General features: G+C 34.1%; 1 protein-coding gene across 8 annotated transcripts in view; it reads left to right on the forward strand.

The window, feature by feature from the left end:
• The window catches only part of LRFN5 (leucine rich repeat and fibronectin type III domain containing 5), a 235,571-nt gene that overhangs the window by 205,276 nt on the left and 4,166 nt on the right, over nucleotides 1-26,129 (forward strand). For 4 of the 8 annotated variants that reach the window (XR_012002147.1, XR_012002149.1, XR_012002148.1 and 1 more), the window contains 4 exons: nucleotides 12,713-14,117; nucleotides 14,469-14,660; nucleotides 16,807-17,519; nucleotides 23,840-23,883. Coding sequence is in view for 4 of the 8 variants with exons in the window: in XM_025983153.2 (XP_025838938.1) it covers nucleotides 12,733-14,117; nucleotides 16,807-17,519; nucleotides 23,840-23,883 (2,142 nt within the window). In the remaining 4 variants the exon portion in view is untranslated. The remainder of the gene's footprint in view (nucleotides 1-12,712; nucleotides 14,118-14,468; nucleotides 14,661-16,806; nucleotides 17,520-23,839; nucleotides 23,884-26,129) is intronic. The other 4 variants (XM_025983153.2, XM_072761478.1, XM_072761477.1 and 1 more) reach the window with 1 other exon arrangement.

Consider the following 26,129-nt stretch of genomic DNA (forward strand, 5'->3'; position numbering starts at 1 on the left):
TACTTACACACACTCATGTACATATGCACACATACAGATACACATAGAGCCTGGGATATATATGAACATACATATATATGATAAGATATTTTATATCATATAACATCATATAAATTATTTATAAATATATATATATATGATTGTTATCCTGTTTTGTTTTGTTTCATTTTTCCCTAAATATCTGCTTTGCTGCTGCTTCCAGTGAGAAAGCATTTATCATGAGTTGATCATTTTGTTTTACACCTATCTGTAGGCATGGGTTAGCATAGTGCTGTAAAAGCTTCACACAAACCCCAAACCAAAGGCATTGACAAATCATACAACTTTCACTTAAGATTCTCTTAGGGAGTATAAGAGGAAAATGTACTACCCAGGATACAACAAAACATCTTATAATGATCCTAATTTCTCACTTCTTACACAACTCAAGGCAGTTGAATCAATCAGCTATCTCCCTTGTCAAGAACCTGCAAATATTGGGCTTTTTTCTCTCTATTTGTTTGTTTTTATTCAAATTCTAGTTAGTTAACATATAATGTAATATTGGTTTCAAGGGTAGAATTTAGTGATTCATTATTTACGTATAACAGTGCTCATCATAAGTGCCCTCCTTAATACTCATCACCCATCTAGCCCATCCCCACCCAACTCCTTCCATCTAAGTCTCTAAAGTTAAGAATCTCTTATGGTTTGCCTCTCTTTCTCTCTTTTTCCCTCTTATTCTCTCATTCTATACTTTATGCTTTTCTCCAGCCTCTAGTACCTTTTTTTTTTTAATTTTAGAGGACATAAAATTCTAAATGTCTACTAATTTGTGCAATGTGTAAGAATATCTTTCAATTGTATTGTCACTAGCACTGACATTGTAATTTTAAAATTATAATTGTTTTACCAAAATAATGTTTTTATTCACATTTTAATTACTAAAGCTTTTAACGCTTTCTAGGACATTTGCTAAGTAGTTGGATCCATCTTCACTCATTTAACAAATACCTACTTAAAATCTATTTTGTGCCATTTCATCCTCTAGGCGTCAAGGATGCAGTGGTGAATAAAATATAAGTAAGACGAGAAGCCATTAACAATTTTTTAATCTGCTTTAAGTTTTAACAAGATCACTCTGACTGGTTTGTGGAAAATAGATTGAAGAAGGATAATGGCTGAAGTGTTAACTAGTTAGGAGGCTATTACTATGGTCTAAAGGGAAGATTATGAAAGGTCATAGCAGTAGGCATGATCCCATCATGTATATATTCTTCCTGTATAATGTAGAGGATTATTAATGAACTGGATTTGGTATATGACAAAGAGAGAGAAGTAATGAATAATTCCAGAATTCTGGGTCTGGACTTTGAAAAGGACCAGGTTTCAGAGGCATCTGGCTAGCTCAGTGGATACAGCATGTGACTCTTGATTTTGAGGTCATGGGTTCAAGTCACATGTTGGGTGTGATTACTTAAAAAATAAAATCTAAAAAACAAAAAATAGGTTTTAAATAATCACAGAGAATTACTATAGTAGGAGTAAAGCAGATTTGAGAGAGAAAATTAGGAACTCAGTTGCAGACATGTTAATTTTGAGAGTATTAGAAATCAAAGTGAAATAGAATGTCCAAGCTTCTAAGAATTATCTGTCTGTATCCTTTATTCAGTTTATCTTAAGTTTATAGTTTTTTATACCATTGGGCATGGGCTTTTCATGTAATAATACTATTATGTTACTTGGTGAAATATGCATAATATCAAATTAAAATGATCATTCTGTTATAAAAAGCAAAACAATGCTGACAAAAAATAGGGGAATCTAATAAGACTGGTAGGGTGGGTGTGTTTGAGAGATGGGAGGGAAGGAGGAAGGGAGAAAGGAAGAGGGGGAAAAAGAGAGGAACAGGAAGAGAGAGTGGAGAAAGAAACACACACACACACACACACACACACACACACACATTGCTTTCAGTGATATAAAACTTCCATATGGTCCTAGTTTGTCAAAACATTCTGTAGGAGTACTGCCGGAACTTTCCACCCACACACATATTTAGTGTTTAAATCCTCAGTAAATTCACTACACTTCCTCTGTATGTGTGTGTGTCCTTTCATCTCCATTTTTTTTTTTTATTTTCAATTAGATTTTCCATTGGTAATAACTTGGCTGCCTCAATGCCCACAATAATATCAAGAGAAAGTGTAAACCACATTTTTTTTTCCTGAAAGATTATCCAGGTTTCTGAAGATGCCTGAATTGTGTCAAACAACATCTCTGTGCTGATGATCCTGTCTGCATTGCTCCATAACTGTGCCTCTTTAATTGCTATGGCAACAGCACAATAGAGCCAATATAACCACTGAGACTGGAGACTCCTTACGTGAAATGTTAAACACCATTAAGAAAACTGAAACATAATGGATAGCATGACATCTCAAAGGCTCAGAGACTCACCTTTCAGAATTCTAAAGAAAAAGGGTAAATCATTTACTAGATTTGAAACACTGATTAATGGCATTTAAATTTGTGTTATATCCCATCTTATACCCTTTCAAAATGTCATAAAATGAGGCAGGAGCTGCTGTATTCTTGGAAATTAGAAGAAAACAGGGTCATCTGCTACTTTGCAATGGCAGGATAGTGGTTTCATGGCATTTCACATCTGTGATGATGTTCCCTATCCTAGACCTTTCTTCTCCTCCATGTCTGTTGAAACTTGCAAAATGATTAGCCTGCAAAGAGATGTGATATAAAGAGAAACGGGTGTATGAAGTCCAGGTTGGAGTGTTAGATGACTAATAACGTCTTCAGACTTTGCCTGAGATTCAGTTTCCTCATAATTCAATACCAACCCAAGAGTGGAACACAAGCTCTTTCTACCCTGATGTTTCCCACCGGCGTGCTATGGGGCGATGGGGACACACTTCACTTTTAAAGTTGATGGAAAGCCACAGTGTATCTTGGAAAATATCTCTGTATCTCAGAGTTTCCTTTCCTGTGACTGACTATGTAAAGGCCCCAGGCTCTTCTCTCCCAGGGTGTACTTCCTTCAGCCTCCTTTTCCACACAATGACCTTTCATTTTAATTTTTCAAATTGGAATTTGGCTCACCCTTGTTTCATTGCCCCCTTTAAAATCCATGCCACAGGCTACTCACTATTCCCATACAAAATGTATTATCAAATGATTATGCTAAAGAAATAACCATCTACTCCCCAGATAAATTATACCTATTCCTTAGAGGCACTACTCTCTTAATTAGTTGAAGTTCTAAATATAAATTATCTTACACTTTTATACACATATCACCCCTCCCACTTCCCACATATTTCCCACTTGTATCTGAACATCCACAAGGAGTGCTTACAATCAACAGAAATTCATTTTAGCAAGCCACTTGCCACCTGTGCCAGTTGACCCAGCTTCAAACTACTGCTGTTCTCACTGTTGGGAATCTTCACAGCCTCTTAGCACTAGACTGTTTTAGGCTGCTTTCTCTCCCCAAGCTATTTTCTGCAGGAGAGAATACATTCTCTTTCAGACTTACTAGTAGTATTTATTCTCAGAATCCATGGACCCTCAAAGACATTATAGAGTTTCTGCAGGCAGACTTCCAAGTAGGCCAGAAAAGGGGGCCCATATCAGTGGGGAAATACTGAGACCTCTTTATACACAGAAATCACTCTCCCTTTTATGAAGTGGAAACTATGTTCTTAAAAGAATAGTTAGTATTATGGCCTTAAGTTTTTGGGTAACTTCAGTCATGTCTTGACATAACAAAAATAAACGAATGATGGTAGTTAAGTGTGTCATTTGGGTTGTCATTAAGTCTCTGTCAAGGTGCTTTTATATCTCTACTGTGTATGTCTTCACTGTAGTAATCTACTAGCACTTTTTAAATGTAGTTTTTTTACGAACAGAGATCAGGAACATAAACGAGGAAAACACTTGATGAACTAAAGGAGTCATTATTGTTAGAATAAACACCTTATGTCTGAGTGCTACATAATCAGAAAAAACACAAATTATATATATATATATATATATATGGCATCATCTTATCCTAGGAAAAGCTTGGGTTTGGAAATAGATAGATCTCCATCTTAGACCTACATTTTTTTCTTTTCTTTCTGGTGGCCTTGAGGGGATTCCTTAATATTTCTTAAATTTTATTTCAGTATATAAAATGAGAAAAAAAGAACCATTTTATATGGAGTTCTATAAAGATTAAATAGGATTTGGTATGATAAGTACATTGTATAACAGGTCAATCTTAGTTTTCTGATGTAAGCTAAAAAAATTAATATTAAAAACCTTTTTTGGTGCTGCCTGGGTGGTTCAGTGGTTTAGCGCCACCTTTGCCCAGGGGATGATCCTGGAGACCCCGAATCGAGTCCCATGTTGGGTTCCCTGCATGGAGCCTGCTTCTCTCCCTGCTTGTGTCTTTGCCTCTCTCTCTCTGTGTCTCTCATGAATAAATAAATAAAATCTTTAAAAAAAAAACAAAACATTTTTTAGTGATGCCTGGGTGGCTCAGCAGTTGAGCACCTGCCTTCAGGCCAGGGCGTGATCCCAGGGTCCAAGGATCAAGTCCCACATTGGGCTCCCTATGTGGAGCCTGCTTCTCTCTCTGCCTGTTTCTCTGCCTCTCTCTCTTTCTGTGTCTCTTATGAATAAATAAATAAAATCTTTTAAAAAAAACTTTTTTAAAAAGAAATGATATCTCTTTGTATAGCTTTCACTTTAATTCTAAAAAACAAAGAAGTACCAAAATACTATACATCTACGAGGTAGATAGCACATGACAAATATTCTATTTATTAAACTTGTTTGTGTTATCAGTTTCTCAGTCTCACTTCCTCATCTATAAAATAAAGAGACCAATACTTCCTTCATGTTACCTATGCTCAACGGTAAGTATTAATTTTTTAAATAATTGCTTATTTTAGTAACTGAGCTCTTATCTGTACTCCTTTATTGTAAGTAATATGGATTTAGGTATATATATGCCATGTTGAGTAAAAATATATATATGTATACACACAGGGATAACAAAAATTACACAATCCTCAAAGACTCATTTTATTTGTATAAATTTAAATATCAAAATGCTTTTCAAGGTCTGCCTCCTATTATTATTGTGAATGTGCTTATCCTCATCCAATCTCAGCCTTCTAAACTTGGTAGGTTCTAGGAAAGCACCTTGCATGTACTGCAGATGCTAAATAAATATTGCTGAAGAAATTAGTAAAAGAATGAGTGAATTGATGCACAAGTGAATTTTTTAAAGATTTAATTTTCAGTGTACTTGGGAATTTTGCTAGAGATTATTAAAATCAAAGATCAAAGAATAATTGTTCAAGGTTATAGTTGCCTTGTTTTGACATTCGAATTTAGCAGGTTCAATAGTAATATTCTCTGTATACGGTTTAGTAGAGAATAGAGGGATAATGTTGTCCATTTATAGTACTTGGAAAAAATAAACAGAAAACCTAAAATATTAGAAATGATTATCAAATGTGTTTCATTATCTAAACTGTATTATAAAATATCCTTTACAGTACTATAACCATTTTGACACCTCCTAAAGCAACTCATCAGCATCAATAGGCATCAGCATCTGTTCCCAGGTATTAGCCTGGGCAAAGGGACACTAATTGAATTGATAGAGTTCTGTCGAATGATGCTGAGGTGGCTTCTGAGGAGTCCAATAGCTTTCCTTTAACTCAACATATAAATTGGTACCATATTGGTTTCTGCAGAGAATAGATTATACTCTCAGTTGGTTGTAAAATCTAAATTTGCTTGTATATCCTGTTCTAGTTGCCAAATAAATACTGATTCTCTTGAGCATATGTTGTGTAATAACCATGGACTGAAAGAGGGATGCAGTACTGGAAAATCATTTTCCAGTTTTGTGTGATAGACTCTTCTTTGTTTATAAATGTGTCACTTTGTGTCTGAAAAGAATTAGCTTGAAAGAACATATAATGTAGAGATGTGTAAATATTATCTAGAGAGCTACAGCTGTATGACTATTTACTGAGTTTTATCCCCACTCAAATATTATTATTAAAAACAGATCTGTGTTGTTTGCATTTAACTGGTTACAGAAGGCAATAGACAAATGTTTTAAAAGAGTTTAACTTAACTAGATGAGAATGGGGTTAGTGTGTTTGATGATTTTCATATTTTTAAATCATGAATTCCAACAAAACACAACTACTCTTCTCCTCCATTCACACTCACTTTCTTCAAATGATAATATATTACTTCAATAAATAAATATGTCAATGATTAGTTTGTGAATTTGTGGGAAGTAAAAAATGTTCCTTTACATGATCCCTATCTTCCAACTTCTACAAATTTTGAAATCTCTACTCTGACCTAAGATAATATGGGATAGGTCATTAATCACAATCGTGAGCCTTTCATTAAATAGGTCTCACCTAAGCAAAAAATAAACATAGGATTAAAAAAGTGGTCCACATTTTATTCCAAACTTAATCTTACTTTCTAAATCACCATATGGGCAGTGAAATCATATCAGGCAGTGTATATATTGGTGAAGTAAATCAGATTATGAAACAGGATGTATAATTTGAGTTGGAATGGAATCACATCTTTGAAGATATATGGCAGAATTAAGAAAATGCGCATTTCTAAAATATGACTAAGTTCTAATCAGCTACCAAGAATGTGTCACTTTATAAATTCTTCCTTTGGAACTGGAATTTGGAAACAAAATAGAGACCCAGGTTGCCTTTTTTAAAACTTAATCAACTATATTGGAGCACACTTGACATAGAATGCACCGACATTAGGTGTAGAGTCAGTGAATTGTGACGAATGTATACACCAGTATGTATCCCACTCTTGCAAATAAGATACAGGCTGTTTCCGGGACCTCCCCACCACCACCCCAATATTTCCTTGTGTTCTTTTCCAATCAACCACCCTCCAATTAGGCAACCACTGGTTTGATTTCTTTGTAGGCTAGTTTTGCCTGTTCTAAATGCACATATACTTGGAAGCGTACAACATGTATTGTTTTACTTCTGAAATTCTTCTGTTAGAGAAAATCTTTTTGAAACTTGAATTGATCAGGCGGTCATAACAAAGTACCACAAACAGGGCAGTTTACACTGAAGTTTATTGTCCCACAGTTCTGAAAGTCAGAAGTCCAAAATCAAGGTGTCTGGCATACCTGGTTCCTATTGAAAGCAATGAAAAAGAATCTATTCTCTTCCTACCCCCTAGATTCTGGTAGCCTTAGGCTTTCCTTGGCTTATAGATATTATTCTTATTGTGCTTCATGCTGTCTTCCCTTTACGCATGTCTACCTTTGTGTCCAGATTTCCTTTGTTTATAAGCACACAATCAATTATATTGGATTAGGGCTTGCACTAATCACCTCACCTTAACTTGATAATCTGCAAAGACCCTATTTCCAAATATACTCACATTCAATGGTACTGGAGATTAGGACTGCAGCTTTTTCTTTTTAATGGAGATATAACTAGGATATAACATTGTATAAATTCAAGGTTTAAAACATGTTGATTTGATACATTTATATATTGCAATAAGACTGCTGCTATAGCATTAGCTAACACCCTTATCATGTCACATAGGTATTTCTTTTTGTGTGGTGGGAACATTGAAGATCTAGTCTCTTAGCAACTTTGATGTCTATAATGCAATGTTGTTTTCTGTAATTACTACACCATGCACTAGATTTCCAGGACTCATTTATCTATTGGTTGTATGTATGTATGTACCTTTATTCGACATCTCCCCAATGCCCCAACCTCCCAGCCCCTGGTTACTACCATTGTACATTTTGTCTTTGAGATAATTTCCTTAGGTACTCTGTATTTTAAGATAAGAATGGGGAAGAATTGGGGAGGAAAAGAAAATTGAAATGAATCTTCCAGGAAACCCAGACTTTCAGTTTTAGAAGAAGGATGGGTAAGAAGTAGAAGAGCACAAGGAAAAATAAGTCTCTTAGGGGTTTCAGCTATAAAAAGACTTAGAGAGGGGATGGATAGCTCAGTCCTTTTCTTCCTAGACAGGTATGTCTGATTTTAAACCATAGAGTGTCTAGGGTTGAATTGGTAGGATACAAGAAACTTCTTAGATGAAACCTCTACCTTCATAGAATCTAAGGCAGTTCAACTGCAGCCAAAAACAACGAAATGCAGGGATGAGATCAAAGATCAAATAGCTCTCATTGGCCACAAAAAAAAAAAAAAAGAAAGAAAAAAAGAAAAAAAACTGGAAGCAGAGATATAAACTTGGCTGAGGTCTCCAAATATTTGGAAATCAGATAGTCCATCTATAGAAGAGATCTCCAAAACCATCCTAGTACTAAGATCCCATGTCTTCTTGAATAGCAAATTCTCAAGCTTGGTCTCAAAACAGTTGAGACTGTAGTGAACTGAATTATGATAATACCATAACAAATGACAGAGTTAACTGCACAGCATAGAAAGCAAGACTGTAAAACTCTGAAAAGATAACATAAGAGAAACCCTAAATGATCTCAGGTATGGTGATATTTTTTTATATACAACACCTAAGATATGATCCATGAAAGCAATGATTGATAAGCTGGATTTCATTGATATTCAAAACTTCACCTCCACAAAGGACAATGTCAAGTGAATGCAAAGACAAGCCAGAGACAGGGAAAAGTATTTGCACAAGACACATCTGAGAAAAGACTGTTATCCAAAATATACAAGGAAGTTTTAAAACTCAATGATAAAAAACAAAACAAAACAAAACATAATTTAAAAACAGCCTAAAGACCTTGATAGACACTTCAACAAAGAAGATATACAGAGGGTAAATCAAATATTGAAAGATACCCTACATTGTAAGTCATTCAGGAAATGCAAATTAAAAGAGATGCCAGTACACACCTATTAGAATGACCAAAATCTGGAACACTGACATCACGTGCTGGGAAGGCTATGGTGCAACAGAAAGTCTCACATTGCTGCTGGGAATTATGGTGGAGCCACTTTGGAAGACAGTTTGGCACTTTCTTACAAAACCAAATATATTCTTAACATACAGTGCAGCAACCATACTCTCTGGTATTTACCCAAAGGAGTTAAAAACATATATCCACACGAGAGGCTATACACAGTTTTGAAGAGCAGCTTAATTCAGAATTGCCAAAACTTGGAAGCAATCAGGTGTCCTTTAGTAGATGGATGGATAAATGAACTTTAGTACATACAGAAAATGGTATAATATTCACTGCTAAAATTAAGTGAACTAGTAAGCCATGAAAAGACATGGAGGAACGTATTACTGAAGCATATTACTAAGTGAAAGAAGTCAATCTGAAATGCCAACTATATGAATTAAAGAAAAGGCAGAATTATGGAGACAGTAAAAAAAAAAAAGAAAAAAGAAAGTGGCTGCCAGGGATGAGCCAGGGGAAGATGAATAGCCAGAGTGCAGAGGCCTTTCAGGGCAGTGAAAATGCTCTGTATATACTGCAATTGTGGACATTTGTCATTGTATGTTTGTCCAAACCTGTAGAATGAATGTATGACACCAAGAGTGAACCCGATGTAGACTATGAACTTAGGGCAATTATGATGTGTCAAAGTTGATATACTGATTGCAGCAAATGTTCCATTCTTGTGGGAATGTTGTTAATGGAGAAGCCTGTGTATGTGTGGGAGCATTTGGTTTAGAGGAAATCTCTGTACTTCCCTCTCATTTTTGTTGTAAACCTGAAACTGTTATAAAAAATGAAGCACTGAAAAGTTTGTTAAACTTTTCAAAGATAGACTGGTTTCTCTCTACCTCAATTTATGCCAGATAGGTCCTCTTATTTACTTTTCTGTTTGGGTGGGGACGTTAGAGGACATCTATGGAGCTCTGCCCTTTCATCAAAGACTATTACTTTCAGGAATATAGTTACTGAAAGTTTATATCCTCATTTTGATGTTGTTATTTAAAAAAAGAAAAAAAAGCAAGCAGTGATTGTCCAGCTCATCTAGCTTATTTGATTGCTAGGGTGCAAATGATGTAGGGTTGGTTTTTGTTTGATTCTTTTGTAGCTTTTAATATCCATACTAGAAGCACTATTTATAAACAGATTAAAACACAACAGAAATGTTTTATAAAAATATCTACCCACAGATATACCATTTCTGTTGTTTTTCATCGTTTTGTAAAGATTCAGGTTTCCAACTGATACGATTTTCCATCAACCTGAAGAGATTTCCTTTATATTTTCTTATAGTGGAGTTCTTATAGTAATGGAATTTTCAGTTTGTCTCAAAATGTTTTTATTTTACCTTCATTTCTTGTGAATATGTAAGTTCCCACCCAGACTGACTCTTTTCTTGAAGTGCTTGCAATTTCCAAAAAGAAATCAATGAAGAGTCAGCCATTATTTTTATTTTGTTCAGTTTATTTTCTTGTAATGTGCCTTATTTCTGTGCTGCTTTTAAGATCATTGCTTTTTCTTTGGTTATCTGCAATTTGATTATAATGTGTCCTGGTATGATTTTCCTTGTTTTGAACTTGGATTTATTGATTGCTTTTTATTAGAAATGTGAAAAATATTTGCCTTTATGTCTACTTTATGTCTACTTTAAAGCCTTCTTCTGGGATCCCTGGGTAGTGCAGCGGTTTGGCGCCTGCCTTTGGCCCAGGGCACGATCCTGGAGACCCGGGATCAAATCCCACATTGGGCTCTCGGTGCATGGAGCCTGCTTCTCCCTCTGCCTGTGTCTCTGCGCCTCTCTCTCCCTCTGTGACTATCATAAATAAATAAAAATTAAAAAAAAATAAAGCCTTCTTCTGATGTTCCAATTATATGCTTATTAATATTTTTGACTTCTTAATATTCTTTCACAGATCACCGAGTTTTTGTTCATTTTATCCCTCTATCTTCCCCCCACCTCCCCAGTGTTTCAGTATTGCCCTGTTTCTACCTATAGGATTACTGAAGTTCTTTCTTCAGATAACGCTCTTCTTTCTGCTGTTCTGTCTCATAAATTCAAGCCACTGAAGACTCTCTGCACTCCAGTCCATCCTCTTGCCCAACCACAAGTCTCCTTGTCTTCCTTCCTGTGCTATGCTTTGAAAAGGGTCTCCAGAAGCAATGATAGGGTTCATTCATTTTTTTATTTGCTTTTCTCAAGGATCACCATTCTGTGCTTTTTTTTTCCAGTATGTGAAAACTATATATATATATATATAGTATATAATATACTATATATATTTTATATATAATGATACATATATAAGTCTATATATAAGTACTATATATATGTATATATACATAAATGTACTATATATTGTATATATATAGACTTATATATAATAAGTACTTATATATATAGTACTTATATACTTATATATATAGTACTTATATATATGTATATATATCTAAATATATATGTCTAAATACATGTATGTATATATATATATATATATATATATATTTGTACTTAACATTGCTGCTAGTTTATTGTGGACAGGCTAGTTTAGTGCCAGTTATTCCATCATAAAGAGAAGAGTAAGACTACTTCATTTGTTGAGCTTGACAGTTCTTATACATTACAACCACATTGAATGTGACATAAAATAGGCATAAGATAAATCAAACCTATATGAATATGTTTTATTTAGAAAAGTTGGTACATTATTTCCAGAATAATTCCATATTTTATATCTTCATCAGTTAAAAATTTGATTTTTTTCTAGCTATTTTCCTTGGCATTTAAAACCGCATGTAACTTATGAGAACTTTTAATTGCATATGTATTAGTATTTTAATTTTTGATGATCAATTTCGAGAACAAATATTTCAGATCAAACTGGGAAATGAGAGTATCAAGATATTTTAAAAATTATATTTGGGTAAATTTAAGTACATTAAGATTTTAAAAGAAAAAGTGGAATTATAGCATCTTTTGGGACTCACTGTCAAGAATTTTGATAACTACTTTTCATAAATTATCTTCAAAAATCCAATTTTATATTGAATAAACTGTTCTAATATTTAAGGAGCTCAGAGTATTTGTGGTAAATTTTTAGCCCTTTTATTTTTGAGAACCTTTATTTGCGGTTAGATTGTGAAGGTTATACTATGTTCAAGATGGTTTGTAAAGATGAGTAAAGTTTAATTAATGATTAATTACTTTCAAATATGTTACAAAGTTAGCAATAACAAATGCTGTCTTTTATTGTTTCTATTCTGTAAATTGAAATGCTTACAAATCCTTAAATATATCTTTGAAACTTATAAGATGGTTTTTCAGGGTTATGGGGAAGTTTCTTAACTCCTACTCTCCAGTCTGAGCTGAATGTCACTTTGTTGTACATCAAGGAATACCTTGGACATATGTCAAAAATAGCACATAATTTACAGAATTGTAATAATGTATTGGCTTCTTTGTTTTCTCCATTTGATTTAAAATCCCATGAGGCAATGAATGGTATATTTTTCATCCTAGTGTCAATTATAGCCTATAATACAGAGTGGATATTTTATACTTGTTTGTTAAGTAAACAAATGAGTAAATCATTTCTGTATTGCAGTTGTATGTTGGCAAATTGAACACCAATAAAAAATAAACTTATTATTAAAAAATAAAATAAAATAAATAAAAAGGATTATTCCAGCAGGAATATGAACTTTAGAGAAATGACTGGATGCTAACACTACATTTTGTATCTTTTCTTACAGGCTCTTAAATCTGATCTACAATGGAAAAATTTCTTTTTTATCTGTTTTTCATTGGCATAGCAGTGAGAGCTCAGATCTGTCCAAAGCGCTGTGTCTGTCAGATTTTGTCTCCTAATCTCGCAACCCTTTGTGCCAAGAAAGGGCTTTTATTTGTTCCACCAAACATTGACAGAAGAACTGTGGAACTGCGGTTGGCAGACAATTTTGTTACGAATATTAAAAGGAAAGATTTTGCCAATATGACCAGCTTGGTGGACCTGACGCTATCCAGGAATACGATAAGTTTTATTACACCTCATGCTTTTGCTGACTTACGAAATTTGAGGGCATTGCATTTGAATAGCAACAGATTGACTAAAATTACAAATGATATGTTCAGTGGGCTTTCCAATCTCCATCATTTGATACTGAACAACAATCAACTGACTTTAATTTCTTCTACAGCATTTGATGATGTCTTTGCCCTTGAGGAGCTGGATCTGTCCTACAATAATTTAGAAACGATTCCCTGGGATGCCGTTGAGAAGATGGTTAGCTTGCACACCCTTAGTTTGGATCACAATATGATTGATAACATTCCTAAGGGGACATTCTCCCACTTGCACAAAATGACTCGGCTAGATGTAACATCAAATAAATTGCAGAAGCTACCACCTGATCCTCTCTTTCAGCGAGCTCAGGTACTAGCAACCTCAGGAATAATCAGCCCATCAACTTTTGCATTAAGTTTTGGTGGAAACCCTTTGCATTGCAATTGTGAATTGTTGTGGTTGAGGCGTCTGTCCAGAGAAGATGACCTAGAGACTTGTGCTTCTCCAGCACTTTTAACTGGCCGCTATTTTTGGTCAATTCCTGAGGAAGAGTTTTTATGTGAGCCTCCTCTCATTACTCGTCATACACATGAAATGAGAGTCCTGGAAGGTCAAAGGGCAACTCTGAGGTGCAAAGCCAGGGGAGACCCTGAACCTGCAATTCACTGGATTTCTCCAGAAGGAAAGCTGATTTCAAATGCAACAAGATCTCTGGTGTATGACAACGGGACGCTTGATATTCTTATAACAACTGTAAAGGATACAGGTGCTTTTACCTGCATTGCTTCCAATCCTGCTGGGGAAGCAACACAAACAGTGGATCTTCATATAATTAAGCTCCCTCACTTACTAAACAGTACAAACCATATCCATGAGCCTGATCCTGGTTCTTCAGATATCTCAACTTCTACTAAGTCAGGTTCTAATGCAAGCAGTAGTAATGGTGATACTAAAATGAGTCAAGATAAAATTGTAGTAGCAGAAGCAACATCATCTACTGCACTACTTAAATTTAATTTTCAAAGGAATATTCCTGGGATACGTATGTTCCAAATCCAGTACAATGGTACTTATGATGACACTCTTGTTTACAGGTAAGAGAAATTAACCAAATGTTTATATTTGCCATGCATCTTAATGTAGGGTTTCTTCATGTACTACTGACTTGTTTTTTTTAATTGGCAGTGCTACTGTGTGTTCTAATTATAGCACTCCATTTTTGTTAAAGTGTACAATGTAAGGTTTGTGAAAGGTGATTACCTGTGGGGAAATATTTTGAATGGTGTTATTTTTAGAGAGTTCAAATTTATATTTAATATTATGCTTACTTACCTTTTTCCCCTTCATCTAAGAGATGTGACTATCAGAGAATAAGATTGATTTATTTTAAAAACTCAAAAACATACCAGAATTTACACATCCACATGAGTGTTCTTTCCTTCAAGGAAGTCACGTTGGGAGGCTATTCCATTATCCCAATGATGCTGGCATTGCTCAAAGCACTTTTGGAATTATCTTTAGAATCTTCGTCATACTATTTTGAATATCCTCAGTGGTGGCAAATCTTCGTCTTTTGAGGGTGAATTTGAATTTTGGAAACAAGCAAAAGCCATATGGAGCCAAGTCTTGTGAATAAGGTGGGTGATCAAGATGGGTATTGCCATTTTTGGTCAAAAATAGGATGTAACTATAAAATAATGAGACTGATTTTTTTGAGTGATTGAGTTATATGCATGTGTATTGTTTCATATACACTGGTTCTTAAGACAGTTCCAAAGAGAAAGTTGATAAATATTTTGAGCAGTGAAAGTATCACTGGAGTTAAGTACATAATCTCCTCATAAGGACTTTGATGGAGAATTTCATTCTGATTATAGATTTTCTGGTATGTTTTTCTAAAGTTCAGCCTCATTGATTTATAGTCACATCTTGTCCAATTTTCAATTGGAAATATACATTTTTACCTCTCCATATAATTTCACTCATGATAGACTATTATTACTCCTAGGAAATGATGCAAACTCATGGTTTGGAAATATACATATATATTTTTTGTCTTGAAGCTTCTCTGAAATAAGATTAACTCAATTTTATATACCCAGGTGAATTCTTGAAGATAATTTGATTTTCACTCATGTATGGAAATGAGAGAACTGTTTAAAAATGAGCATGGGCTGGTGGAAAAGACAAAACTGGCCCAGCTAGCCATATGATCCATCCTGGGCAAAGTTCTACCTGACTGGGTTTTAATTTCCTCATCTTTAAAAGCAAGCGATTAAAGTAAATTATTTCTAATATCCCTCTCATCACTAAACATATGATCATGTAGACTATGATGCATGCATATTAGCATAAAGTAGTTTGTCCTTCTCATTCTCAGCTCTTTACCTGGGCTATCCATTATTTAACCTTTTGTCAAAGAAGAATATGTGCTTCTACCCCTCACCTTCATGTATCTACTAACATTTTATTTTATTTTATTTTATTTTATTTTATTTTATTTTATTTATTTTATTTTATATATATGTGTAAATAGGTCAGCTTTTACTTTCCAAATTATATGATTCTCATCTTGCCATGATAAGTAAATTCTATGTGACCTTCAGAAAATTGCTTGAATTTCCTGACTTCAGTGTTTGTCATAAATAAAATAATAATGCCTACAGTAACTGTAAGAATAAAATTATAGTGTTCCAGAAAAAAAAGAATAAAATTATAGTATATATAATGTGCTTAGTAATGCCTGCTGTTTATCATGCACTAAATGATAGTGATTTTAATCACAAATACATACTCTAGCCTGTTTCCTAGTTTATTTAGAACACATCTAGGTTGTATAATGGATTAGCATTGCCAAGTTTTAAAATTTCCTAAAACATTCTTTCAAGGAAAACATATAGTTTCAAGAATTATTTTTCTAAATGAAATCTTAGTTTAGGTCATATTTGATTGCTACTTTAAAAAAAATGAAAAGAAAAAGCATCCGTGGAAGAGTTTTGTGATATAATGGACTCAGAGGTATCTATAAACTTTTATCAAACTTTAGCAACTATTCTGAAGGTAATTTCATCAGCCCACAATAGGTAGGATGATGGATTTATGCTCTGGTCAACAGCCTTGCCCTGTTCATGTTTTTAGGATAATATTCCTCATACATTTTCATCAACCTCATTTTTAGATAGAAACATACTGGAAGCCACATGTTGAAGACATTAGAGAAGGCTGAGATCTGTAAATAAAGTACTTTAATCATAGTAATTAGTGGAGTTATTAAAGATAGGTTTACTGGTACCATTCCATAGCAGCTTAAAACTGACTTGGAAAACAAATACTCTGATGCCTTTCCATTCTGGTTTCTAATGTGATTGTCAGTGTTTTCCCTTCCTTCAAATTGGCTTTTAGTCACAGAGGTGTTGTAAGTGCTAAATGGATTTGTTTAGTAGTCAGATAATGTCACAGTCACACCTTTCAAAAGCAATTTGTCATAAATGATTTTTTAGCCATGGCTTTTATTAGGAGGTCTGCTTTGCCAGGCAATGTAATTAGTAAGCTTGTCAAGGCCTGATGCAGGCACCATTAATACAATGTAGAATCCAACAATGACTTTTAGCCATTTTACGTAGGTAAATATAAGATTAGATCATTTTCCCGTATTTTGTATCTGTTATAAATGTGCTTATCTTAATGAGTACTAAAATGAAACAGAACTGAAGTCATAATGGCTCTGTGTGTATATATATATGTCTTATTTTTAATATTAACACAAACTCCATTGTCCCTCAGAATGATACCTCCTACGAGCAAAACTTTTCTTGTCAATAACCTGGCTGCTGGAACTATGTATGACTTGTGTGTCTTGGCAATATATGATGATGGCATCACTTCCCTCACTGCCACCAGAGTCGTGGGTTGCATCCAGTTTACGACGGAACAGGATTATGTGCGATGCCATTTCATGCAGTCCCAGTTTTTGGGAGGCACCATGATCATTATTATTGGTGGAATAATTGTAGCATCTGTGCTCGTTTTCATCATCATTCTAATGATCCGGTATAAGGTTTGTAACAATAATGGGCAACACAAGGTCACCAAGGTCAGCAATGTCTACTCTCAAACTAATGGGGCTCAGATACAAGGCTGCAGTGTGGCGCTGCCCCAGTCCATGTCCAAACAAGCTGTGGGACATGAAGAGAATGCCCAGTGTTGTAAAGTTGCCAATGACAATGTGATACAATCTTCAGAAACTTGTTCAAGTCAGGACTCCTCTACCACTACCTCTGCTTTGCCTCCTACCTGGACTTCAAATGCTTCTGTGTCCCAAAAGCAGAAAAGAAAGACTGGCACAAAGCCAAGTGCTGAACCACAGAATGAAGCGGTCACAAATATTGAGTCCCAAAACACTAACAGGAACAACTCCACTGCATTGCAATTAGCTAGTCGACCTCCTGATTCTGTCACAGAGGGGCCCACATCTAAAAGAGCACACTCAAAGCCAAGTAAGTTTCTCACTTTGCCTGCTGAGAGATCCAGAGTGAGGCACAGGTACTCCCTGAATGGAGAATTAAAGGAATACTATTGTTATATTAACTCACTGAACATATGTGGACAGTCTAAAAGAAGCATGTCTATGAATGCGATGTTAATTCAATCCAACAGTTCTGATGGGCATAGTGGAAAAGCAACTCTTTCCGATTCTGAGTGGATATTGGAAAGCACTGTGTAACCTATTATTTCTTTTTAATGGAGAAATTACTTTGAAACTCATATAAGAAATTGGAATTTGAAATTCCAGTTTTGTTTCTCTGATACATGCCTCATAGAGCCAAGGTGTATAAACCTTCTAGGTATAGTTTAATATATGAAGGTGACATATATATAAAATGGTCTGGGGATAAAAGCATGACATAGCAGCAGTGCCTCTTCCCATTCCAGGGCTGGCTTCCAGGTTCTACAATAGCAAAATGCAAAATAAAGGTTGTCACCAGGTAAAAATGTCTTGCATAAATCATGCTATTTCCTCCAGTCTTAAAAAGGACCACCTAAACTGATGAGTATTTGTCAGTGAGTATATTGCATATTTTCTTTCAAGGACAGTAGTGTTTGTTTTCAGGCAGATATCAAAAAGGACAACTCTGTGTTCTTATGGTATTTAAAATGAAATATTCAGTAAGTATATCCAGACAGTGTTAAAATAAGTACCCTTCTAAACAACATTCTTGATTCAGGTGCCTTAATGGATTTATGGCATTTCTCATTCATGACTTAGCTTCTTTGAAGGGAAGCAAAAGAATATTCAAGTGATTTTGCACTTATCAAAAAAAAAATCTAATTCGGTTTTAGTCACAGGTCAGAATTTTATAAGCTGCTACCTGCTACCCTGGGCATGTGAGGGTGTTTTCATTCATTCAGTATACATTTGCAGAATGAATGAATGTTATATTTTTCTTTATGGAAATTAAAAAGGGAGACAGAAATACAAGACGTTATCAAAGGGATGTTTATTTTTATCACTAAGTAAAATGAAAAGAATACTTCTAGTGGGATTCTTACTACGTTTATAAGCAATATAAAGTCATCGCTCATTAACCAGGTAGTGATTTCATTTTTCCCTTCTGCCTATAATTCTCAGTTGGAATGTTTCTTTGTTAGACTGAATGCATTTATTTTAACCAAAGCCTGTGATGAAATTTAATTAGAAATCATTCAGCTTAGTGATAATCTATTATTAATTTTTTTTAAATTTAGTCAGACAATAATATTGCTCTTTGATATATGGCATTCTTGGACATCCACTGAAATCAAGGTATATAGATAAATATTCCTATGTACTTATTGAAAATCTTATATTATATGACAACTTGATGGTGTTTTATTAAAGACTGGTAAATGGGGGTTAACATTAGGGCATTCTTTGGTGTTTGGGGAGGGATGTTGAAAATAAGCTTCCAGTGAGAATCTTGTACACACAAAAAACTTAGCCATAATATAATAAGGTATGTACTTTATATATACAACACACTCCATGGGAGTAAGTTTTAGTATATATGCTGCCAAAGCAAGCACATGGGAGTAAGTTAAACACACAATAAGTTTATTATTATCTTAAAGATCACTTGAAATATCATTAAAACACAGATAAGGAATGGTAGTCATTAGTTTAATTTTTTTCTACTAGAGGCATATATAAACATTTCAGTTAATTTTAACTTTACAGAGACACATCTTATATACACTTTTATGATGACATTCAGAAGCAGGTAAAATTAAAGCAGTTAGAGATTATTTTCCATGCCAGTCTTGAAACAAATGATCTAATGGGCTAATGTTATCTTAGATTCATAAATGCCTTCTCTGCCCTGGTTCCTTTTCTGAAGTTTGCCTTTCACAGGTCAAATGTATAGTTCTCTTGAGGAATAAATGAGATTACACGTGTGGTCATATTTTGTAAAATCAAAAGCATTACACAGAGTAAAGTGTATCTTCAACATTTTCTGTGATAATGCTCTAGTCCCGATTAAACATTTCTAGTTAACATCAATTACTTCATTCTTCAAAAGGTGCTGATTGGCAAAAGCATATTGCTTTTCCCTTTCCTAGTTTTTATCTATATAGTATTAAAAAGTCCCAAATGTATAACTGCTTTTGAGATTTAAATAGATGAATCCCCAGAGAAAAAAACCTCTGGCCTTATGAAGATTGTGGTCAAGGGGGCTCTGAAATCATGCATAAAGGACAAATTTAGCACATCTGCACCAAGCTGCACTGATCAGCTTATTTTATGTTTTCCACGTGCCTGTATTATTAAAAATCAATTTTCTGCTTGTTTCAAATGAAATTTTAATTGAATATCTTTTATTTTTATAAACATTTAGAACTCTATAATATCTAATAATGTGTAATTTATTCTGTTTGACTAAAGTCATTAAACCCATTTAAATTTGTATTAGTTTTATAAGGCTGTTTTCAGGGTATATTAACCAAATGCATGAACACTTGTTTTTAGAAGTGATAAGAAGGCTTATGTTTCTGTCTTTAAAAAGTTTATATTTTGAGAGATCAACAAAAGATTGTCCTATAGAGAGGATCAAATGTTTTTGTTTTTGTTTACAACTATATGAGAAACTTTTTGCTCAGGGCAGTTTCAATGTGAAGTGATGGAAAAGTAAATCTGTGGGGAAGCTGAGGGTTATTACAGGTACCTGGTATAAAACATAAAATCTAAAACATAAAATCTGAAACACAGCAATTACTCAAATCAATGAATGAATGGATAGATAAATAAATAAATGAATGGGGCCAGGGAGGAAGGTACAGTAATAAGTATTTTGATTATATGAAGTTGATTTGTGATCCAGTTATTTTATTACTATCAGCAAGAAATTCTCTTATTGTTTTTCTTTCTGTTGTTTCTTGCATTTCCCATTTAACCAGCTATGTACATGTGATCCAAAGTATATGGTTTGCAGTTGCTGATTATGTATAGGTTATATATATATATATATATATATATATATATATATAGTTTTTTGCTTCCATGTCTTAAATTACTTTTTCCTTTATTTGTAGTCATTCTACACTATTGTTTCAATTATTAAATAGGACAACTAACAAATAATATATTTACAGATATTTGCTCCAAACATTTTTTTAATTATATGTCTTCCTGTGTTACTTTTTGTTGCTTTTGGATAATTGTCCCCCGATTCGAAAATGTTCCAACTATTATTAAAGTAATAATAGTTTTTATTTAATGTATGTAGTATCTGAACATCATAAAGGGATAATGAAGCATCCAAAGCTGCCTTAGAATCCTAAGAGGAAACAAAGTTTGGTTTGATAAATACTATTTATTTTTACTCTACAAATAGAATGAAGCAGAGTCACATTAAGTAAATAATTTAAATTAAATACATAACACCCTCACTGTGGCCAATTTATTTCCTAATTTTTTTTAAAAACCATTAAATGTAGTTAGGTTGGGGTAAGCTATTTTAAGCTTTCAGACTGTTGATTTTAGCTGTTCTATAGATATATTTTACTAAAAATGTTTTAGAATATAGGTTATAGAACTATTATAAACCATTTATAGACATAACAAGTCTATTATCTGAATGATTCATACTTTTACATAAGAATTTGAGAAATTAAAAGAAAATTAAATGTGTTCCATTTATCTACAGGGATCTCTTTTTATATTTCCTTGAGAAGTATTTTCTACTTCACTTTAAGGCACTCAGAAAGTACTTACTTCCAAACTAAATTTTAACTCTTTTATTTGCTTGTATTATCGAATGGAAACTAAATATTTCATTCTTAAAGGTAACAAACTAGAGCAATTATCACAAGATCCACAACAATTGTGTCTTAGTTCTGAAATTTTCCTATTTTCCTGTTATTCACAATAAGAACTTAACAACAATCTTTAAATGTCAATGGTTAAAAAAAAAGCTGAAAACATAGAGTATCTTGTTGTACATAGAATTGCAAAGGTAAATGCATTTTTTTCAAGGACTGCAGAATTGAATGCATTTTCTTATTGGTATGACAAAATCCCACTTCTATTTTATGATGCTAAGAAAGCAGTGTTCATTTATACTAGATAGAATGAAGACTGTCTATTCTCTTTCCCTTGCTCAGTCAACGCTTGTGTTTCAGGAAGCATCCAGTCTTCTTCCTTAACACTGAATGTGGATGCTTCTGTCTGAGTGTTGGTGGTGTTTGGAGAAAAGACTTCAGCACAGAGGTGGGCTGGATGGGAAATGGAGATTTCTCTTATCCTCCTCAGTTATGATGATAATTATCACCATCATCATCATTATCATCATTATATAGTCATTATTTACCTTATAATGTTTGTGAGTAAAGTGTTTTGGGGGTGAAATGTATGGATAAGAAATACCTTGTTTTAAAGTTTCATAGAGAAAAGAGAAAAATAACCATAATGAATAATTGGAATTTTGTAATAGTTTCAGAGCTCTGTCTTTCCAGATTGTTCAGTTCCTTTCCTCCCATGCTAGATAAATGCATGCTATAAACAAATACACTTAGTTTTGTCAAGTTTGGGGGAGGAGATTGTTTGTTTGGTTTCCACAACAAAAACAATAATTCTTGTAGTAATACAGAAGATCACTTAATATAGAAAGAATGGTAAAAGTATTTCTGTGATCAGAGTCATCCAAAAAAATGTGATATTGTTGAAGTGTGGGGCACAGAAAGTAGCAGTTTTTACCTAGGACTCTATTTAAGTATGAAATCACCATGTTAAATAATGTCAACACATTTGCAATTTTATCAAATATTACAAGTAGTCAATGTAACAAATAGTGTATCACTGTCTTCTGATTTTGTCAGCTATTTCTCAAAGCTGAAATTTAGGATCTAAAGTTACCACTGATAAAATACATACACAGTATATACTTATGTACCTATAGATGTAATACATAGATATACTAATATGTATGCTTATCAAATTAATCAGTTAAAATTAGAATTTGGTATCCTGCAACATAGATTGTAATTAATGTAACAAAATCATATTTAAATGAGCTGGTTAGTAGGGAACTTCTCCCAGAACAACTGTACAAACTATACCTCTTATTTGTAAGATTACAGTGGGATATTAACTCTCCAGTAGAAATTTATTTTTCTGAACTTCCTAATGATAGTGATCTCTACAACTTGTCTAATTTCATACACCCTTTTCAAATAGATGACTGTTATGTTCATGAATTTTAAAAACTAAAAATTATTTTTTCAAATACATTCAGGGAAAGTCATGAAGTCCTTTTCATTTTGTGTTTGGAAGTGGATATACATTTGATCTTGGTTGAAACATGAACTAGATAGATATTGTGATTCTGCTCAGAGTATGTCCAATAAATTATTGAAATAATATGAAGGGCTTATGAAATATACTATGTTGGCTCTACCATAGTGTAATTTCCTAACCATTTTTTTCTGTATAATATGAACATTTCTTATTATTGCTTTCATGTAAAACCTGATCTCCAGAGGCCATTACAAAGTTTTATGAATATTTATGCAGGAGGTTCTATAAAAAAGTATTTTGTACTTTTCTCATCACACTTACCTGCAAACCAGAGAATAACTTTTTTCTAATTTTTTTCTTATCGTGTCACTTCTGAAGGACTAGGAGTATTTGCTTAAGAGGATGTATCAGAAAGAAATAGAATGTGTGCTATGCAGGGTTATATAATGGTTTTAAACATTTATAGCCCACTGGAACATACCTAAGGACATTTAAAGGCAAAATGGTTGCATATAGAACATTAGTGTTTTAATGAGGATAAATGGGTACTTCATACCCATTATTATTATTTGGAGGGCTATTGAATAATGATCGTTGTAAATAATGATTGAATACTTTGCCTGTTGAACATGGTGAAGCTATTTCCTATTTTGGATTCTCTTGTCCATGTTTCCATGTTAATCATATACAACTCTGTAGTTGAAATATTAACACTGATAGTCAATGGGGGGAAATGAGTAGAAGCCTGATTCTCTTCTTGAATTCTTTCAGGAAAAGTGCATTCAATAATAATTATTACTCTTTTAGCAACTAAGATTTTATACCGTTATAATATCATATATCAGGAAGTAGCCATAGACAACTACAAAATATTTACGAAAGTCAATTGCAATTAGCCCAAGAACAGGTAAGTTAAAAAAAAAAGTCTAGATAATTCTTTGTTAAGAGAAATCTTATCAAGATTTCACTGAGAAGTGTTTTAGGGTCTGTTTCTTTTAAAAATAGAATTTGTGTATTTGTTTATGACACTGAGAATTTTATTCCCAGATGCTTTGCTGACTAATGTTGACCAGATTGTCCAGGAAACACAGGTGAGATTTTTGTTATCTGTCCCATAATTCAGCACTTAAGTGGCTATTTTTTTATAATAAATTTTTTAGATTTTTTGCAAGCTTCTGTAACTTGCCAAAATTTTCTGTTAAAGCTTGTTCAGTGCTCAGTGGTACAAACTGTAGTTCAGTTTGGTTAAATGACATTCCAGTTACTAAATTTAGACATGTTTCTGGTTAACTGAACATTTCTGACTCATACTATAAGAATAAGGGGAATACTAATGTGACTTTGGAGTCACTCTTATACCCATGCACAATATAGTGTGCATTTTTCCAAATATTTCCCAACGTGAAGACAGTAGCTTGTTAATAATGTATTCACTCCTATCCTTGACCTCCACATCCTAATAGGAGCTGAAATGATACATTATACCTCCTTGGAAGGAAAGGAACAGAAGTGTTTCAGTGTTACCCAAAATGAATGAAGCCATTATAAAATGAAGCAAAAGACTACACATGAAATATTCATGTTATTCCTTTTGTCAGCAACTGATTACTCTTCTTTTTTTTTTTTTTTTTCCTTTCTGGAAGTTTCAAATGAGTATTTGATTCCTGCATTTTAATTGGATCAGAAAGTGTGTTTCCAGAGCAGAATAGCACTTTAGCAATCTGTTCAAACAGCTGGAAGCATCAGCCATTTGCTTAAGGTTTGGCACAGAAAAAATATTCTGCTTTTAAAAGTTCTAAAAAAGGCCACTGATTTATTTTTTAGTGGTAAAAATAAGGTCTCTCTTTTTTTTTTTTTAACATTTTGTATTTAAAAGATAATAACTTGAACAATCATTCAGGGTTTCCCCTAATGAATTCCACTCCCAAATTAAACCTAGTGTTTTTCATGCATCATATCTTTGACTTCAGGATCTCAATCCCACATTGCAAAAAAATGAACAGATGGCTCACTAGAAACAATCAATAGCCCAGTGTCTGGCACATACTTTGTGTTCTATTTTGTGTGCAGAACTGACCTGCATGAGGCTGCATTGTTTCATCACCACCCAGTGATTCCCTTTCTCACTCTGAACTTCTCTCTGTTTCCTTCTCTCTCCTTCTGCCTTCTTTCCTCTCTCCCTCTCTCTCTAATTTCTAAAAGTTCACTTATCGTGTAACTCTGGGCCTCTAGCTCTTCTGAAAGTGAGTAGCTTTAGAAAGGCATTAGAGAGATCCTTGGGTGGCGCAGCGGTTTGGCACCTGCCTTTGGCCCAGGGCGCGATCCTACCGGTGCATGGAGCCTGCTTCTCCCTCTGCCTGTGTCTCTGCCTCTCTCTCTCTCTGTGACTATCATAAATAAATAAAAGTTAAAAAAAATAAAATCTCTGTCTTAAAAAAAAAGGCATTAGAAAGTAAATGGTTAATCTATAAGAAGCACAGTTCAGAACGCACCGTTTTATCAAGAATTAGAAGCAGGAGAGTCAATCTAAGGCATTTTTCAATAATTAATTAAAGTATCCTGAGACTTCAGTGTAGCTACTATTGGTGCTTGGTAAATGATTTCTGCCTTCATAGGCCTGTCATTTCCACAGCTGTCAATGCAACCAGTGAAGCCCCTTCCAAGAGAAGGAGCCCCCTAGTCTTGTGGCCGCTCCCACTGTCCTAGTACTTCGCCTGCGAGAGAATGGAGTGAGGAAGAGCTGGCAGAGATTTCTTGTGCTCACAAATTCCTGGCTCTACTTTAGGAGGAAGAAGGGATATACATTTTTATCCTAAGTTTACTTTTTTAAAGATTGTATTTATTTATTTGACAGAGAGAGCGAGCACAAGCAGGAGGAGTGGGATGCAGAGGGAGAGGGAGAAGCAGGCTCCCTGCTCAGTTCCTATGTGGGGCTCGATCCCAGGAGCCCAGGATCCTGACCTGAGCCGAAGGCAGACGCTCACCAATTGAGCCACCCAGGCGCCCCTTATTTTAAGTTTATATTTCCTGCAGGATGGTAACAAATGTTGTTTACTACCCAAAGGCAAAACATATTTTCCAAAATTTTGAACACTGCCCATGGCATTAAATTGAAATTAAAATGCTACCTATGCATACATACAGTAAAAGTAAGGAAAAATTCGTGGCACTGGGGTGGCTCAGTCAGTTAAGCATCCTACTACTGGTTTTGGCTCTGGTCATGATCTCAGGGTCTTTGGATGGAGCCCCGCCTCACAGGGAATTTGCCTGTCCCTCTACATTCCTCTCTGGCCCTTCCCCTGCTCTCTCTCTCTCTCTCTCAAATAAATAAATAAAT

This window comes from Vulpes vulpes, chromosome 6, assembly GCF_048418805.1.
Source record: "Vulpes vulpes isolate BD-2025 chromosome 6, VulVul3, whole genome shotgun sequence".
NCBI lineage: Eukaryota > Metazoa > Chordata > Mammalia > Carnivora > Canidae > Vulpes > Vulpes vulpes.